This window comes from Vitis vinifera, chromosome 18, assembly GCF_030704535.1.
Source record: "Vitis vinifera cultivar Pinot Noir 40024 chromosome 18, ASM3070453v1".
Taxonomy (NCBI): Eukaryota; Viridiplantae; Streptophyta; class Magnoliopsida; order Vitales; family Vitaceae; genus Vitis; species Vitis vinifera.
Genome location: NC_081822.1, coordinates 2,908,536 through 2,928,474, shown reverse-complemented (window position 1 = coordinate 2,928,474; position 19,939 = coordinate 2,908,536). Strand labels below are relative to the sequence as shown.

Here is a 19,939-nt window from a genome sequence, read left to right as displayed (position 1 = left end):
TTTATAAATTTAATTAAATATGTATTTAAATTATCACAAGTAATTATCTATTTTAAAACATGAGATGATAATTTTTTTTTAAAAAAATAGTAAATAATTTTTAAAATTTTACAAATATTACTATTTCAATGTTATTTTCTTATTTTAGAAATAAATAATAAAAAATGCATTTAAAAAAAAAAAAAAACACATGAGATTTAATAAGTAACACCAACCACAAACAAAGTAAAAATGCAATTTGTGATTGAAACCTTCTCTAATTTCTCAAAATTCTAAGACACCATCATCCATATGAACACAACTGCCCATTAAACACCGGACTCAATCACCAATTTCCTATTTCAACAGATACTAAATCTCTGTTTTACAAATGCAAAATCAAAATCCTCTTTTTTTTTTTTCTTTTTCTTTTTTTTGGGTTTTTTCTTTTCCATTTTCCATGTACCATCAATGATTTTGTAGCTGAATCCCACTCCTACTCCTAGTTGGAGGCAACTGGTTTCCAAACCCTTGAAGAGTTTTATCGGAGCCGAGATGATTTATGGATGAAGCTGAGAGGGACAAAGATGAGAATGAATTCCCATTGTTACCATTGATTGAAGGACCACAAATCTCAGCACTCATGTTGGAAGAATCAGCACTTCTTCTAGGCAAAAATGTGTCATTGGAATGCAACTGCCATGTTTCTCCACCTGCTGCTGTAGAAATCACTGATTTTCCAGAGAAGTCTGCTAGGTTCCCAGCATCGGTCAGGAAGTCTTCCAGTGTTGCCAGAGATTTTAGTTGCTTCCCCAGAGATGCTATTGTCTTCTGGCACTCTGCAAGTTTTCCAGCTGCAATGGCTAGCTCCTCCTGCATTGTTATGTTATACCAGGGGAATGTTTATATCCTGCCTCTTTTAGATTGACATGGAAAAGAAGATGAGCAATTCAGAGAATGACTGACCTGCTTCACCTTTCGTTCACTATTTGAGCTTGCAGCTTGCTGAAACTTGAGTTCTTGTTTCTTTTTCAGTAGTTCATCCTCCAATTCTTGACATTTGACTCCAATTTCTGCTGACATAGCATGCTCTTTTTTTATCTCTGCTTCTAGGGAATCAACCCTTGCAGACATGGTCCTAGCCTCTGCTTCCATTGCAATGAGTTGAGACTCAAGGGCTTGCTTTGATTCATTTGCAAAATCGAGCTCCTTTTGCATCTCCTCCAACTTCATCTCAGCCTCTCTCAACTGAATTTTGGATGCTTCAATACAATCTTGACTTACTGTTAGAGCTATCTCCAATTCAGCTTTCTCTGCTTCCATTTTCTCCAACTTCTCTTCCAATTCAGCCATCCGATGAGTCATGGTTTCAAGCTCAGCTCTCAATGAACTATCTTCATTACTGGTCTGGTTGGTAACAGCTTGTGATTCAAGGCTACGGCTTCCATGCTCGGCCTGGGGCAGGGCAGCAAGTCGCTCCATCTCAAGGAAATCATCCATGAGATCAATTTCAATGGATGATGCAGGAAGATTTCTACTAACAACCTTTTCATTCTTGAATTGGTCGAGCTCAGCAATTAGGGCAGATGCCCATGAGTCTGAGCAACTTGGTTCACAATCATTCACATCAAAGCTGCTAGTCTGGTGGAGACTGATATCCACCATGTTTAACTGCTCTCCATTGTCAGACTGGCTATCAGTGAGAGATTCAATATGAAGTGAAGAAGCAGCAACAGATCTATGATCATGGATTGAAGATGATTTACGAGCCATGGCCTTTAGCCTTCGGCACTCAGCCTCGAGCTTTGCTACCTTCTTTATGCTTTCTAAATGTTGCTTGCTAGCTGTTTCTGCTGCTTGGGTACTCAAGTCTCTCTCAATTGTCCTAATCTCTAACTCCTCAGATTGAGAAAGGAGCTCAAGCTTGAGGGTTGAGTTCTCTTTCTCCAAAGCCTGAAGCTCCTCAGATTGAGAGAGGAGCTCATACTTGAGGGCTGAGTTCTGTTTCTCCAAAGCCTGAAGCATATGGCACAGATCTGGGTCAAAAGGAACAGGAGGTTCAGCTTTAGCAGCATCTACTTGTGTTTGGAGCTCAAGAAGCTGGCTCTCAAGCTCAAATTTGGTGGATTCCCACTCACGGGTTTTCTTCACCACTGCTTCGCTGATCTTTTCCTCCTGCTCCTCCCTTGCTTGTCTTAGCTGCCTAACACATTCCTTGATGGCACCATCAAGACGGCTCACTCGATCTTCTAGCACTAAGTTCTCCTGAACTGCAGCCTCTAGTTGTTGCTTTAAAACCACCACCTCATTTTCAGCCTTTTCCCAGCCTATCATTTAAATAATAAAAAATTTAACCAAAAAAAACGTAATTACAGAAGGGAAGAACAGCAAAGTAATAATTACAATGTCATTCTGACAACTGATCAAGCAAACAATCCATTTCCATATGAAAATTCTGCATGTAAAATTGTATCAAAACATTACTACGACTATACCTGCAACAGCTTCTTCAGCAACTTTGGCATGCTGCTTAACCAAATCATCTTTAGCACCAACATTCAAAAGAGCAGCTGATAATTTCTCTGTCAGACTCTTCACATTATCATTAACTTCATCACCACTGGTAGCAACTTTGGATGTAACTTCTGGTGACTGAGTGCTATGATTTGGAGATGACTTCAATCCATCCTACTCCAGTAATTAGATAAAGGGTTAATCAGAGCCAACATTACACAACCCAATAAGAATTTGAATCCATAAAATGAGAACATTGACCATCAGATTGATGGGGAGTAGCTAGAAGAAGCATTGAAGTGAAATAAGACATAAATTTGGAACAAGGTTCCCAATCAATGCTGGAACTGAGGAATTCTATGAATCATTTACAGTTTCCAAATTTTGTTTTTTTAGTCTTGACATTGCCAAGGATGTCTTTGTATGTACAAAGGAAGACCCATTGTATCAAGATGTGCAATGCATCTAGCATATGCCTGTTAGTACACATGAAAATTCAGTTAGAAAGTAAAGTAATGGTGGTTTTTGGATACTGCATTGAAGTTTATTTTCACACAGATTTTGTTTCATATGTAACTTGCAGTATAATGAGTTGTTTTTTATGAGTGCAGCTTTGAAGTTGAAGTTTTTGTAAACCATAAATATCACAATGATGCATTTGAAAGACAAACACATACACAAAAGAACGTTCTCTTTCCATTTAATTAATACAGATATATATGCATCAGGGAGAGAGATAGATGTTTCCAGAGATCTTAAAATTTTGAGGAAAGAGATCAACTCATCAAATAGATTCAGCTTACATGATAGTGAAGAAATGGAAATTGCTTAGTCAAAGGCTATGATTCTCCATGATAGTATGCTCATACTGTTAACTCTCAAGTAACCTGAGAGGAGTATCTTGGATCTCCAACAGAAATGCAAATAAGGGAACTGTAGGCAAGCATGGAATCCTAACATTGCCATAGCATTCTTCCACAAGCAGAATCCTCCAATTATTCTACCATTCACTTAAATATTTTGGTAATTTCTAATTTAATAACTAAACAGGAAATTTCACTACTTGAAATTCATCACTAAATCCAGAAGGGGAAAAGGCAGTGATACATCAAGTGAATCCAACTATGATTACAATTAAATTCCTCTATGAATGCTCCAAAAGTTCCTTCTAGTTGGAAACCAGTGAAGCTACCAAGAAACCATGCATGCAAGCTTGAAAATTGCAAGTACATCCTTACATGTGACTCCAGAACTTCCTCCCACCTCCCCAAATGCTAAGAGTTATCCAGAAAAACTTTAGTTCTTTCCAGGAAACTTGCTAGTTAATCATAACTTCAGATCACACTGTAGGAAACTGCTTCAACCAATGTAAAATGTCTTCCGAGTCTATAAAACTTTTCCCCATTGCCAGCAACACCAGAATCAGGAGAAATGATCATATTTGCCTCATCCTATTGTAAAAAAGTGATTCACATAATCACATCTTACTGACTGCTTCTAAGAACTGCCAACAGAGAGAGAATAAGGACCTCTTTAGCAACAATTTTTAAAACAGTTCTCAAATCACTCAATTGGAATTCATATTGCTCCCAACTCCTGTTTGAAGGTCCCTCACTAGTAAAAGCCGGACATCTACATTGGGTAAACCCTTTGACAGGAGGCCTAGCATTGTAAATTTTCCACAGATCCATCAAGCTTGCAATGACTGTATGTACTCATTTACTTCTAGTTTTTCTTTCTTTGTCCTTGTGTGTGGTGCTAGGATAAATGGAAGATAAAACTTGGAGCCCTTCTAAGGTGCTATTCATCCAAAAGGTTGCATTTTAAAACCTTGGTACTGCTAATGTAAAGAAGCAGGCAATTCAGGCAAGACTGAAAACAGCTGATTCAGACAAAGAAGTTGAAAGAGACTTTGAAGTCGGTATCTCAAGAGGGAATGTGTAGTATCCATAGGCATTTCAGCTAAGAGAAACTGTTCAAGCAATTTTCTTTATATGTTTGCTCATATTCTCTTTTTACTTGCCACAGCACTGTATTAAGGAGTTTCAACAAAAGATACACTTAAATCCATTTTCTCTTTGATAGCCACAGGCCTATCATATGGATACTACTTCATTGTCAGAACCAACACAAGTACATCATTAAATGGCTGATAGGAGTAGCTGCTTATCATTTCCAGTTTCATGTTCCAGCAGAGCTCACTGCCTTAGGATCAACTACTCAAAATATTGAGTGAATTTCAAGGGGAGATAAATCCTCAATGAACTGAAAGTAGTAGCTCAGAAGACATTACCAATGTTGCTTAGAAAGGATCAAATGTGGACTTACACAAAAAATGATCCTAATTTGAAACAAGTTATGCTTGTGTCAAAAGCAAAAGATCCCAATATCAAGAAATTAAGTTCAAGAAACAACAAGAATTTGATTTTATAATATCGAAAGGATCAAATCTGAGATCAAATGTGGACTACACAAAAATGGAAACCAGTTATGGTCATCTCAAAAGCAAAGTTCTCAATCTCAAAAAATTAAGTTCTAGAAGCAAGAATAATTTCTTTTATAATGCAGAAACTCCATTAGCCCTGCCCCAACCCAGAAAACCACATATACATGAACCCTCTCCCAAGACCTATGTTTTGGATAAGCCTGAGACTCAAACCTAGGACTTTTTGTTCCCAAGTGAAACAAGAAGATTATTTGTCTTTAAAGCTCAGTACATTGGGCCAGGTATCCATAAGTCAAAAATCAAAGTAATGTTGAAATTATTTAACAGGACCCTTGTAACTAGGGCCTATAACAAGCCATGTCTAGCCATGAGATTTGAGCTGCTCTAACAAGGTGCAAATGCAATGCACTCTGCTACAGAGAGACCCTAGATATGCCAGAACCTACCTACACTTGTGACATAAAATGCAAGCTGGAAACCTAGTTAGATGATTTTTATTCTTTACCCCTTTAAACTTATTGGCCAAAGCATCTTTTAACATTCCATTGGGAAAGAAATTGATGCTTGGGATTTTAAACAGAGAGGTCTTTGGGATTGACAAGTCTTGGACATCATATAAAACATCCATAATAAGACACATTTGCAATTGTTAATATTGTCACTCAATGTCTTCAATCAAAGACAAATTTCAACGTGGAAGTTAATCACAATAAAATGAGATTTCTTGGGAACACATTGTGGCATTTTATCATTTATATTAAGGACCCAAATGCCAGATTTTTATAGGGATGATGTGCTCTAGTGGTAGCCTATTAGGCAAGAGATAGGAGCAACTTGAATTGCTCAAGGACTTGGACCCACGAGAAGTTGTAGTGGTTCCACAGAAACCAGAAAAGTCCACCCGCTTGGGACAATCCAGTGGTCCTATTCTCTCTCATGCATGATTGAACAGAGCAAGTTCAGTGAAGGAATTTGGAAAAATGGAAAACATGGAGGACAGCCGGGCAACTAATACCCACCAAAGAATAATGGCTTCCGTGTATCTTAATTGACATCAAAATTCAACTCTGCAACTTCAATCTTCAAACTCTTTATAAGGAGGAAAAAGAAAACTTCTATGAAAAGCAGGGTTTCACAGAGGAAATTGTCAAACTTTTGAATTCGCCAGAATATGCAACCTCCATTAAGAGGTTAGCTCAACAGAAAGAGCCGAATGCAACTATTCTAACATAATGAAACAAGCACAACAAAGGATGCTTGAGACTATTTCCGGTTAATGGATTCCTAACCAGACATACACAAGCAAACCAAAGGCCCAAGGCAAAAAGGGGAATCAAGAGGAAAAATGTTGTGGGGAAGGTTAAACACCAACCTGGTCATCCGAGTATCTTTCAGAGTGGGAGGATATTGATCCAGAACTTTCAGTCTCACCAGGGCTTTTCTCAGAAGACTTCCTTTTCCACAGCCATTTCCTTTTTTCCATCTCCAACAAGCTCAAAAATCAAACACCAACTAGCACATCACAGAGTGTTCATCTGCACATTCACAAACCCATGTCACCACAGTTCAATAAAAACCTACCAAAAAAAAAAAAAAAAAATCTTTCAAATAACAGGAAATCAAACATGAAAGCATAAAATGTGCATCCAAACCAGTTTCTGCTGCTACTCATGGGATAACGAAACTCCAGACCCTAAAAAAATATGCAAAACACCTCCTCTTCAACAATCTGAGACATTTAGCAAAGAGATAACTTAGCTTATCAGCCTTTCAGCTTTGATTCAAATCCAGCCAATCACCATTCAACTCTCAACAAGAAAACCGCAACATTTTAAGACAGCAATAAAAGAAAAGAGACCAGAAGAAAAACAGAAACAAAACACATGTTGAAGACAAAGGGACTGGTAGGACCAACCAAACATTCAATCCCAAGAATGGTCTCCGAAACCCCTCTGAACTGTAAAATCCCCACAGACCCATTACTTGAATATCCAAAAGGGAAACTACCCACCTGCTGAAAACTCATTAAATCTTCCAAAAAAAATCCTCCACACGGATGAAACCAGAATCAATGAAACAGTGGCGAACATTCAAGCACGAGACATAGAACTAAAAAAAAAATCAACAACACCCAATAAAATGGAGCTCCTCATCAAATCTAAGAAGCACAGAACCCTCCTGACTCTTCCCCCAGAAGCTCAATGCATAAAATAATACTAATAAAAAATAAAAAATATAAGTTAGAAAGGCCCAAGAGAAAACCACCTTTGACTGGATACCAAAACCAGCCCAGAGATCAGATTGAAACCAGCAATAAATGAAAAAACAAAACCAAAAACCCGGGTTCAGATTTCAAATCGCTGAAGACATCAAAAGCCACAAAGCAACTCTGCAAAAATCTGTAGAATGTCAGTTGGAACCCTGATAGCAAGTTGCCGATAATGGGTTTCTATTTTTGGTTCTTTTTTTATTTTATTTTTTGCTTTAGAAACTCCATTTTTTTTATCGAATATAAAGGGGGAAAGGCAGGAGAGCATGTGATGGTGAATAAATGAAGCTGTGAGCCCGGAATGAGACCTTAAATACTGTACACTTTTCAGCCTTCTATTTTTATTAACCATTTTTGAAATTCAGCTTCAATTATTCCCGCCCATGGATGAGGGATCTTTTGTAGCAATCTAATATTAAACTATTCCCAGTATTCTGCTTTTTCCCCTTTTCTATGTCCTCCCTTATACTGTTTGTCCGGCCATCTCTGGCTCTGCTGTTGGGCTTGACGCATTTCTTTGAGATCTGTGCTCATATTTTTCTCAAACACTACAATGAGCTGCAGCCTGACCCGCAGATCATTATAATTTATAACCAGGTCCACAACCTTCATGAAATTGGATATTTTAATTTATTTTTTTAATAAATTCAACAAATGAGATAATCATTGAAAAAAGATAAGAAGAATGAAGATGGGTCATGCAATTTTCCCACAAAATTTATGTAATTACAATAAAATGCTGTGAGGAACATTCCCATTTGATGAGGATGATCCAGAGATAATGGCTTTGTCATGTGGGCGGGCCCTGGATTTTTTTTTTCCTGATGGACATCTCTCCTCCAAATCATTGGGTGTCTCTGGTTTATTTATTTTCTCCAATTATTGGTAGTGTTGTTGTTATTATTGAGCTTCCTTATGAACTAAAATTTGACAAAAACATTATCCACTGATTACCATTTTTCAGAATTTTCCTTTTTACCAATCACCAATTTCAATGTCAGACTTCTGTTTTTTTTTTTTTTCATCGACCATTGTACCCATGTGAGGCTGTGAATTACGAAGAAAGCCAAGTAAAAGTGGGATTTTAGGAGGCTTACGTAGAACAAACGTTTTGTATGGAACTCATAGGGTACCCATTTGCTCACACCAAGTAATCCTCGGCGGTAACATGCCCTTTTTTTTTTCCTTTTTTTTTTATGTTCTTGTAAATTATTTCCTAGAATAAAAAATTTATTTGTAAATTTAAATATGAAAAGGAAATTTTTTTTAATTGTTTTTTATGAAAATACTTTATATTTATATACAACACAGAAATTCTCAGTTTCCATATTTGCAATTGTTAATCAATAATTTATATAAAAAGAAATTAAAAACACTTTAAATTTGTTCTAAAAAATTAATATATGTTTTGAAAACAAATTCTTCCATTCACTATATTTTTTAAAACTTGTTTTAAGTTAAAAAAACCAAATTTTAAAAAAAAATGATGAACCTACGTTTTTTTTTAAATGGGCAAAAATAATTCTACTTATTCTCTAAAAATTATTTTTTATTTTATTTTTAAAAATTATTTATAAAAAAGCAACAATAAAGGAATTTTTAAAAATAAATTTATATTTTTAAAAATAAAAAAATATTTTTAAATCATAATATCAAAAAGTTTGAAAATTCTGTTAAATATGTTTTCCGACGTGTAAAATGTGGGGGTCCACCATAAGAATGGTGCACGAGCAATTATTAGATGTGGGTCGATTGCAATTTCCCTTTGCAAAATGCAACATATTGCATAGAGTTGTGTCAGAGGAGTGATTGATATTTAAAGTCAAAAGTATGGTACATGTGCCTCCCTCTTCATGGGTCCTTTTCTACCATACCCACCCAATCTTTTCATTCCCTCAGATTTTATTTTTTCACTGTTTATACTTTATATAAATAATAAATATTTTAAATATATATATGATTTTTTTTTTTTTTAAATCACTATATATATATATTTGGAATAATTTTTTATAAAAAAAAAAATTAATGACAGTATTTATAAATATTTGTTTTACCATGTATTGAAAGCCTTTTTCGGGCTCAAATAAATTGTTTCTTACTAAAATTAAATTTGATCAAATCATTAAAATCAATCTTATTTTATTGACGTTTTCGGAGATGTGATTGAGTGTATAAATGAAAAAGATGGGGTGAGAGAGGCTCGAACTCTCGACCTCAGGATTACTCGGAAGCTATGAGACCTACGCGCTAGCCAACTGCGCCACCACCCCATGTTGTCACGGGTCTTAACATTATAACTAACAAAGTACAAAAAGAAAAGAAGGAAACACTCATTTTTGAAATTTTATTCATTGGGTCCAATTTAGTCTAATCTTTCAATGACTTAATGGCTTCCATATGTTAGGGTGACATGTAAAATATTTTAATTTAGATTAAGCTAACGACTTTTAACAACAACTCGATTTGAATTACATATTTGATGCTTTAAGACAAAAAAAACATACAAAACGCATGTTCCATGATTATTTTAATACGAGTCATTTTATTTTATGAATAAAATTTTCTTAAAACTTTTTTTATTAAATATATTAGGATGATGGTTGATTGAGTGTCATAGTGTTGCTTTTAAAGCTGAGAGCGTGAAATGTGTCATCAAAATAATAACTCTTTAAGTAAGATATGATATAAATTATCATTAAAAAAAAAAAAATCATCTACCTCTGTCAAATACTAGTAATTGGTATCAAAATTGTATATTTATGTTCAAATTATAAGAGTATGAAAAATAATTATTAAAATATAATAATTTAAGATGACATCTCAACGATGACAAATCAAATGAACAAATGAATAGACTTAGATAGAACCTATAATGACGTCCCATTGAAGAGAAACGACAAAACAAATAGTAATGTTAGATCGAGCCTAAGATGACATTCCAATGATAATAAACGAACGAACAAACAATAATTTTTTATCATAAAAAGTTTGACATGTCTTAAATAACTTTTAGAACATGCTTTTACCATAGAACGATGTGATATAATCGTATTAGCTCTTTGAATGAATCATTTCAATGATGGTTTACTTGACTTTGCATATTTTCATTTGATATCAATCGATTTTAGATGAAATGATCAAAATCAAATTCACGTAATGTTAATATAAATTTATTACTCGAGAGTTTGTAAATATTCTAAAAGTTTAAATAAAATTGTCAAAATCAAATTCATATAATCCCATTTTACTACATATTTGTTTTTACAAATATAAATATTGTAAGTAAAAACATATAAAATTTACTTATATGAGGTGAGTTTGGGGATGATAATATGGTGGAATGTTTTAAGTAAAAAAAGTTTTGAGGCAAGTTTAAGAAATTTTGAAACATTAGATGAGATCGGGTGTGACTTTCTTCGAGTTGTCTCACCCTAATTACACATAATACTAAATAAAAATATATTTTAATTGATATATTTTTTTTCCAATTTTCAATCTTTTTAGCATATTATAAAATAGAAAATTTAACTTTTTATCAAAATAAACTATAAACATTTATAATACTTATTTATTCATAAATTATTTTTATTTTTAATATAATTTAAAATTTTAAAAGTAACTAAAATGAAATATTTAAAAACAAAAAAACTAAACAGGACAGGGTAGGGCAAAGTCATCGTACATGTTTATTTTTTATTTTTTACAAAAAAACATTAGATAGAAATAAACGGGATATGGGATACCTACTTAACATACCAATAAATGTTAAAAGACAATCTTATAATGAAGCATGACTCAAAGTTGAAGATGAAAATATCAGGAAAAGGAAAATATTCTGAAACACCCTCCAAAACTGGCCTTCTGGCATCCGGTCCATGAACATACATTGTCAAAACAGCACGCAAAAAACTATCTTTAAACTTTTTTAGCATTTTGATTAATAAAAAACAATATTATAAACAATAGAAAACGAAGCAACAACAAGGTTCTATGGTGTAGTGGTTAGCACTCTGGACTTTGAATCCAGCGACCTGGGTTCGACTCCCGGTAGGACCTTACTTCTGTTTTTGAGATTTTTTACTTTTAGTCATCTGCTTTCATACAGTAACTTACTATGAATGAGAGATTTGCTCCATTTCATATTGAAATTCAGACAATTTTTTTGCTATATTTCATGTAGAAACTGAGACAAACAAATGGTGTTGTCATTTACAGCTGACATGACAAAAATGTAAGCTAATCATTCATTTCCTACGCAAAATCAATAACAACAAATGATGAAAGTTAAGATACAAAAGAACTTCATCATTCATGATGTTGAGAACTCTTCTCTCTCCTGTAAGCTCTGAAGAGATCAATACCCAGGAAAGTGTTGAGCAAATTCATCCCTCCCATCCCAAACAATGCTAGAGGCAACTCCACACCCTTTTCGAACCTTGGAGAATCTCTGATAAGCTTGATTGTAATGAGAATGTGTGGGGCAAACCTTGCTACAATGAAGGTGATCCAGCTGAGGACCCATTCTGCCTTCACCGCCTTGCTTTTTGCATCACGAATACCAGCCATCCGTCTCACTTTCCTCGTGTGCAAAAAGATAGAATGCAGCTGTATCATCAGAAGAATTTTCATCATTAACATAAAAAATTAGCAGAGGCATAGTTACATAAGTGCTTAAGATAGTCAACAAGACAACAACCTTAAAGGGTAAGTTGGGTTCCTAACTAAACATGTTCATAATAAACTCTACAATGAAAAAATTTATAAGAATTGTGAGGCCGCTTTCTAGAAATAGATTGGCTATTCATAGTTCCTTAGTCTCTGTTATGAAAGCATTGAATAACATAACATAAATAGAATCAATGCAAAATTTTGGTTTCTGTTGAAACAAAACAGGCATTGTTTACATCAGCATAAATTTAACAGTGTCGATCTGGTATTTCATTTCAGTTTAGATTAAGACCCTCGAATCCAATTCAAATCCTTGTATTTCATAATTAAAGAACTGAACAGCAGACTATATAGCCACTACACAGCATCTGGCCTTCCACTCTAGTTCAAAGGTTTAAAAGTCTAATTCCCTCGAGTATTGAAATGCCAAGTATATATGAATGGGCACGATACCCACAAACTTTAAAAGCTTTAAAGGATGTAGATGAAGGGGCCAAATTGCCTCCACCGTCTCAGCAATTTTATGGATTGTACTTAAATAATTCAATAGGTAAAAATAAAAAGTAGAAGAGAAAAAAAGGAAACATTCAAACAGAAAAGAGGAATTAGAAATAGTTACATAGAGAAAGACTGTTATAGAGGCATACCTCACAAATGAGAGTAAGAATAAGATAGTTGATGGTGACATTCCGATATAATGCAAGTGTAAAGCAAACAAGTAGCAACAGATGATGCACTAGGATGGAAGGGATCCAACCACTGTACAATCGGTAATGCAGCATATCCCACTGATCGTACGCAAAGTAGCCACATGAAAAGCACAGAGCTGGGTATGCCCAGGGCCAAGTGTTCCCAACCAGCTTTGAGTGCTCAAACATCCCATTGGAACCCATCCTTATCAACTCATTGACCAAAATAAAAATCACTGCACAGGAAGTAGCACAATTTGTAATTACAGGAACAGGAAACAGGGATCCTGAAACTGTACACAAAATGGAGAAACTTTCTCCAGCAAGGATGAATTTTACAACAGATTTTAAAGATGCACATGGCAATTAACAGGTGATCCCACCAAAAAAAAAGAGTTTCATATTTTCGCTTCTCTATTTAAGAAAAAAATGATAGGTAATGGTTTGCAAGAAGGTTGGTTTCTTAGAAACTAGCAACCATTACTTCAACCGTTAGTTTATTAGTCATACTGCAAATTTTCATAGGAAGATCCAATGGCAGTTGGATCAGAAAATAAATGAACCAATCCTGACTCTCTGCAAAGTATTTTCTATTACTTCTGTTGTCAAATGAGTCCATTTCAATCATTCCTAGGTCAAGAATCTTGTCAAGTTTGCCTTGTCTAAGCCATTTAGCATATGTCCAAATGTTCATCTAAGCTCACAAATGGAGCAATAATTTCCTGAAACCTAACTTACCAAGGTTGACAGTGATGAATCAATGATCAAAGAAACAGCCTAGGTAAGAGGTAATATTATAACTATCCAAAAAGTGTGTGAATCAACAGGTACCATGAGGAACTATATCCAAACAAGATTGGTCTGATAGAAGGAAAAAAAAAAATCCTCTTCTTCAGTATCACGTACTCAGTATCAGTATCCATGGTAGAACAATGAACCTAAGTTAACTGAAGGAAGATAGCCATTTTCACATACAAAATTCATAGACCTCAAGCCACAACAAGACTGGGTTTTAAACCTTGATTAATATGGATATAAACATGTCCATACAAATGAAGTCCTTCAAAATAGATGTGTTATTGGCCACTTATGATCTCAGAGAAGATGTGGTCCTAGATAAAGCGGTGTAGGGAAAAAAGGTCACATGGTTCAAATTGTAGATCTGCACCACTCAAATTTTCACAAGAGGTTGCAAAACTATTGAGTATTTGTTCAGTGAAATCAAAATCCTATCACAGAATGATAATAATAAAATGTGTAAACTGAAGGGATGAAGAGAATATGGATGAGGCAACATGTGACCAAGTGAAAAACAAAGTGGTAGTCGGTATCACTATGGTTTTTGTAAATCTAAAATAATATGTCATCTATCTGAACATGCAGAGTATAAGGAGGGCATTTTTTTATATGTTATGATGAGAATAATATTTGAAATTTTATTCAGTAGGATCAATTTAGCCTAATCTTTCAATAACTTAATGTTTTTTTTTTTATATGTTATGATGAGAACTAAAATATTTTAAATTAGACGAGGTTGACGAATGAGAGATCCCTTAACATCAAATTATTTTGAATTGAATTATGTTTGATTAGAAATAAAGTATATTGAAGGTGAGAAGGTTTTCTTGAATAAGAACAAAGCCTGATGTTTCAATATAAGAGCACACAAAACAAATATTCCATGATTCAAATCCCTTTTTGTACAAATTTTATTACAAAATATCTTTTAATATTAGTTACTTTTATTTGGTGAACTAAATATTCTTAAAAATTACCATTTAAAATCATTTTTGTCTCCCTAGAATTGTCTCTAATCATTGCCCCATTTTTCTAGAAGGCAAGACTCCTTTCCCTTTTGAGAATATGTGGCTTCTGTCGGATGGGCTCAAAGAGCTAGTAAGAGAGTGGTGGGGACTGGGTACTTGGTTGCAGGGACCAACAGCCACTGCCTTGCTGAGAAGTTGAAGTCTCTTAAAAAGGATCTAAAAAGTTGGAATAAAGAAGTTTTTGGTAATGTCTCTATTAGAAAATTAGAAGTCCTCTTTCGTATTCAATTATGGGATTCCAAGGAGAGAGTTAATCCCTTGTCTTTTGAGGAAGCAGAGGCTCGAATGCGGGATTTGGAGGAGTACAAGAATTGTGTTTTAATGGAAGAAACTTCCTGGAGACAAAAATCTAGGGAAACCTGGTTAAAGGAGGGAGACAAGAATACCGGTTTTTTTCATAAGATGGCCAATGCCAGGGCAAAAAGGAAGTTTTTATCCAAGGTGAAAATTAATGGGGTCACTCTCATTGATGAGGAAGATATCAAGTCTGGGATGTGTAGGGCTTATCGGACTTTGTTATTGGAAAATGCGGATTGGAGACTGCGAATTGGGGATTTACAGTTTCATGTTTTGGGGACAGAAAGGTCTAGAAGTTTAGAGGTGCCTTTCTCAGAAGAAGAAGTTTTCGAAGCCTTGTGCAACCTTTCCGACGATAAAACACCTTGTCCAGATGACTTCACCATGACATTTTGGCAATTTTCTTGGGAATTTACCAAAGGCGATATAATGGCCTTTTTTGGTGACTTTTTCCGCCTTGGCACTTTTCAAAGGAGTCTAAACTCCATTTTTCTTGTTCTGATCCCAAAAAAGGGGGGTACAGAAGAGTTGAAAGATTTCAGGTCGATCAATTTGGTTGGGAGCCTTTACAAGTTGCTCGCCAAAGTCTTGGCAAATAGGCTGAAACTAGTTGTGGGGAAGGTGGTTTCAAAGTTCCAGCATGCTTTCATTCAAGATAGGCAGATTTTGGATGTTGCGCTCATTGCAAATTAGGCTGTAGACTCTAAGTTGAAGGATAATTTCTTTAGTTTCCTTTTGAAATTGGACATTGAGAAGGCGTTTGATCGTGTCAATTAGGACTACCTTCTGTCAGTTATGTCCAAGATGGGGTTTGGGCAGAGGTGAATTAATTGGATTAGGTGGTGCATCTCCACAACTAATTTCTCAGTTTTAATTAATGGAACCCCTTCAGGCTTTTTTCGCAGTACTAGGGGTTTGAGACAAGGCGATCCGTTATCTTCTTATCTCTTCATATTAGTCATGGAGGCTCTCAGCCAGCTGCTGTTCAGAGCCAGAAGTGGGGGTTTCATTGAGAGGTTTAAGGTGGGAAGTAGTAGTAGAGTAGGAAGGGATCTACTCCATCTTCTGTTTGCTGACGACACACTATTATTTTGCGAGGCCAATAGTGAGCAGCTAGGATAATTGAGTTGGTTGTTTTTATGGTTCAAGGCGATTTTTGGTTTAAAAGTGAACAGGGATAAAAGTTAGGCTATCCCTATAGGAATGATTGATTATTTGGAGAATATTGTTTCGGTGATAGGGTATAGAGTTGGGAAGCTTCCTACTTCTTATTTGGGTCTTCCCTTGGGTGCCATTTTCAAATCATTAAGGGTGTGGGACATGGTGGAAGAGAGATTTAGAAAACATTTGTCCTTCTAAGAGGGGAAGACTTACTTTGATAAAAAACACTATTTCAAGTCTTCTAATTTACTTTTTGTCTCTCTTTGTCATTCCACGGAAGGTGTGTACAAAACTTGAAAAGATTCAAAGAGACTTTTTGTAGGATGGTGGTGCCTTAGAGAAAAAACTGCACTTGGTGAATTGGAGTTCGGTTTGTGCCAATATGAGGCAGGGAGGCCTAGGTTTTCGCAGCCTTGTGACCCTAAACAAAACCTTACTTGGGTAGTGGAGTTGGAGATTTGCTATAGAAAATGATTCTTTGTGGAAACAAGTCATCATAGACAAATTTGGGGTAGAGGAAGGAGGTTGGTGATCGAGAGAAGCAAGGGAAGCCCATGGTGTGGGAGTGTGGAAAGCTATTAGAAAAGATTGGAAAAGTATTTGCTCTAGATCCTGCTTTCTCGTAGGAAATGGAAGGAAGGTTAAATTTTGGAAGGATTTGTGGTGTGAGGACCAAACGTTGAAAGATACTTTCCATAATTTGTTCTGGTTAGCGGTCAACAAGGATGAGTGAGTGTTTGATGCTTAGGAGGAGGGCGGGGAGGTGGGTAGCTGGAATCCTCTGTTTTCAAGACACTTTAATGATTGAGAAATGGAATAGGTGGAGGGCTTGTTCCGGAAATTGCATCCTTTGGTTTTGAATAGAGATGTGGAAGATGTCTTAAGCTGGAAGAATAGCAAGAACTACTATTTTTCTGTTAGATCACTCTACCGCTCCTTCACAAGAGCTTCTAGTGACCCTTTTCCTTGGAATATTGTTTAGACGTCTTCGGCTCCAATGAGGGTAAGCTTTTTTGCTTGGGAAGCATCTTGGAACAGAATCTTGACCATTGATTAGCTCAAAAGAAAGGGCCGAAATATAGTGAATAGGAGTTACTTGTGTAAAATGAAAGAGGAAACCAGTGACCACTTGATATTATTTTGTAAGAAGGCTACAATGCTATGAAGCTTGCTTTTCTCTTTATTTGATGTGCAGTGGGTCCTGCACTCCTCAATCAAAAGGAATTTGATTAGTTGGCATGGTGCTTTTATGAGTAAGAGAAAGGAAAAGACTTGGAGGGCTGCCCCCCTTTGTTTAATGTGGACCTTGTGGAAGGAAAGAAATGAGAGAGTGTTCAATGACACAGAACAGAACGATCCTATCGAGGTTTAAAACTTTTTTTTTTTTGTACACTTTTGTGAATTGGGGTAGGGTGTATTTAGAGGATCATTCTTTGTCCATGATTGATTTTATAAAGTGGCTTTTCTCTAGTCAGGTGAAAGGTTTTTGTCTTTCTTTTTGCCTAGCTCTTGGGCATTGTTTGTATACTCTGTGTGTACTTTTTTTGCCGTTTCTAGGCATGACTAATACAAACTCTTATTTACCTATATAAAAAAAAAATAATGTTGCTTTTAAGGTTGGGATAAGTCATCCAAATAATAACTCTTGAAGCAAGATATGATATAAAATGTCATAAAAGGTTTTATCTACTTCTGTTAGCTACTAATAATTAGTATCAAAGTTATACATCGTATGTTCAAGTTACAAGAGCATGATAAATAATTGTTGAAATATAATAATGTCACACTTAAGCTCAAAAGATGAGTCACCCAAATAACTATTACATTAGCCTTGAGGGAATGAGTCACCCAAATGGCTCGTAGCAGGTTCATCATAAAAGGTTCAACACACTTAACTAATTCTTAGAGCAGGCTTGCCATAAAAAAAGATTTGATTTAATCTTATTAGCTCTTTGGATGAGTCATTCAAATTATGGTTTACTTGACTTTGCATATTCTTATCAAATACCAATTGATTTTAGATGCATAAAGGAGGTTTTTCAGCTACAGCAGTAGGTGACCGACAAAGAAAACCAATGATTATCAGCTGTTTATATTCTTTCTGAGGGTATCCCAACTTAAGCCTTTTGTTATGTTGGCAATCGGTCAATTGACCATATTAATGTCATTAGCTGAATCATTAGTTCATCAGATTAACAAAGCTGTGTCTTGTAATTACAATATTGGTGCTATATATTATAAAGAATAGAGTTGAGGACTTCGTCAATGTGCTAGTAAGATGTAGTGTTGATTGTGTCTTAAAATATTGCCTTAGCCTAGTTATGGTAAGTGGCTTTCCACTTGGGCAAGATGGACTTATGGAAAGTAACTTTTAACCCATGAGAGAGGATTCCAATAATGTGAATTTCCTTCCTTCTAGCACTAGGGGATGGGTTATGATGATTGGGGAGTTCTCTATCTTTTATTAGTTCACTCAAGGAATTGACGTTAACAAACTTTAGTTATGTTGTGTTAGCAAAAGATTTAATGCAAACATGTTAGTTTAATAACACAGATAAAACAATCACACACATGGTACATAAGGTTTTAACGTGGTTCGGCCAACCACGCCAACATCCACAGATGAGAGAGAATCATTCCACTATGCCATAGACAATATCACAGAGAAAAGAATATTACAACGAATCTCTCGCTCGACCGGATATCTTTGTTCTTCCTCACATCCTTATCCACCTCGTAGTCTTTACAAGCCCATTACATCTCATAACTTTTTCTCCTTATGACCTAGAATATTTATAGAGATATTCCAACTAACCTTCCTTATTCTAAAAGGAATTTCTATACAATATTCTTTACAAAAAGAATCTATACTAATTAGGAAGTTGGGAGACTTTCCAACAAGTTATTTTAACATATTTTACCCTATGAAAAAGTAGATGTATGTGAGATGATTCGTGCATATCTAGATCAGCCATCGACAAGCAGAATATTCCCATGGTGCCAACTATCACCTTCAACAAGCCCATATCACATTCACATATCATAACTAGGCAGTCTAGGCTAAGATGAGACATAACTTAATATCATTTTCATGAGTGCCCTGAATTACAATCACTTCTCATTTAATTCTCATGGATGGGGGTTTTGAATTTGAGACAAGCCTTCTTATTCAGTTGGGAAAAAAAACCCAATTCTAGCAAATCCTTTCCAATTCTCAGGATGAAACAGAACGCGGAAATTAACATTTGATTAGCCTCCCTTTCACCTTCTCTTGCTTCCATTATTAATCAAACAATACCTAGATCAACGCGCATAATTGATAAAAGAATTAAAAATCCAAAGAAACCAGAAGAAAAAAAAAGAGTAGAAAACATGCTTAACCCCACAATGTGGCCAAGAATCGGGAAAGCAATGCCACACACACAATTCTATCCATAGACCCAAAGAAAACCCAGAAGACAAAACGCCAAATAAGCACCACAAAACATTCAGAAAACGATAAAATAACAAGCACCCAATTCCAGGAAAAAGCAGCAAAAGAAAATCCGGGGAGCTGACCTGAAGCGGAGGTGATGGAGGAGTGGAGGAGGGAAACGCAAGTATTGACCAGGAGAGGGTCCTTGGAGACCCACGAGCGGATGACCCAGTTGGCAAATTGATAGAAACAAAAGCCACCAACAACAGAGAGTAGCTCCCTTCTCTTGTTAAACACAATCTCGAACAACACAGAGATCATCCATAGCAGCAGAGTCGCCAAGAAGAAAGCTCCTGGAGCTTTGTTTTGGCCTTGAGGTGCTCTTGCCATGAGTCTTCTCTTCTCTCGCTCTCCTCTACCTCTTCGCCCCTCTTGTCCTGCGACCCACAGTAACAGTAGCAATTAATTCAACGCTTTTGCCACAGTCCCTTCACTTTACTTTGTCCTTTTCTGGGTAGGTGAGTTGATGAGAAAAGTAAAATCTAATTTTCGTAAAAAAATTAAATAATATTTTAATAATAAGTCTCAATTTTAATAAATTATTATTATTATGGTAAATAAATAATAAAATTATCAAATATTTTATTATAAGAAATCCAACATTTTACACGAGAG

At 35.5% G+C, this 19,939-nt stretch overlaps 2 protein-coding genes and 2 non-coding genes across 8 annotated transcripts; 1 reads left to right on the top strand and 3 right to left on the bottom strand.

Annotated features, from left to right (window-relative positions):
- Nucleotides 1-218: 218 nt before the first annotated feature.
- Nucleotides 219-8,074, bottom strand: LOC100252368 (filament-like plant protein). 5 transcript variants are annotated; one of them, XM_059734861.1, is made up of 7 exons: nt 7,939-8,074; nt 7,205-7,328; nt 6,592-6,668; nt 6,312-6,474; nt 2,475-2,667; nt 946-2,306; nt 219-852 (listed from the first exon to the last, which is right to left on the bottom strand). In XM_059734861.1, exons 4-7 carry the CDS (start codon nt 6,420-6,422, stop codon nt 448-450), a joined length of 2,070 nt encoding a protein of 689 aa, XP_059590844.1. In that variant the 5' UTR covers nt 6,423-6,474; nt 6,592-6,668; nt 7,205-7,328; nt 7,939-8,074; the 3' UTR covers nt 219-447. The 5 variants fall into 5 exon arrangements, with proteins under 5 accessions (XP_059590844.1, XP_059590843.1, XP_059590845.1 ...); XM_059734860.1 differs by lacking the exon at nt 7,939-8,074 and adding an exon at nt 7,517-7,777; XM_059734862.1 differs by lacking the exon at nt 7,939-8,074 and adding an exon at nt 6,951-7,048 and having other exon boundaries at nt 7,205-7,509.
- Nucleotides 8,075-9,393: 1,319 nt separating this feature from the next.
- On the bottom strand, nt 9,394-9,478 carry TRNAM-CAU (transfer RNA methionine (anticodon CAU)). Its single transcript is given in 2 exon segments — nt 9,394-9,429; nt 9,441-9,478. It is a non-coding gene; the product is annotated as a tRNA-Met (tRNA).
- A 1,714-nt stretch (nt 9,479-11,192) lies between these two features.
- On the top strand, nt 11,193-11,264 carry TRNAQ-UUG (transfer RNA glutamine (anticodon UUG)). The gene has a single exon. It is a non-coding gene; the product is annotated as a tRNA-Gln (tRNA).
- Nucleotides 11,265-11,348: 84 nt separating this feature from the next.
- On the bottom strand, nt 11,349-19,756 carry LOC100267707 (uncharacterized). Its single transcript, XM_002285823.4, has 3 exons — nt 19,408-19,756; nt 12,524-12,801; nt 11,349-11,813 (listed from the first exon to the last, which is right to left on the bottom strand). Exons 1-3 carry the CDS (start codon nt 19,652-19,654, stop codon nt 11,514-11,516), a joined length of 825 nt encoding a protein of 274 aa, XP_002285859.1. The 5' UTR covers nt 19,655-19,756; the 3' UTR covers nt 11,349-11,513.
- Nucleotides 19,757-19,939: the final 183 nt, after the last annotated feature.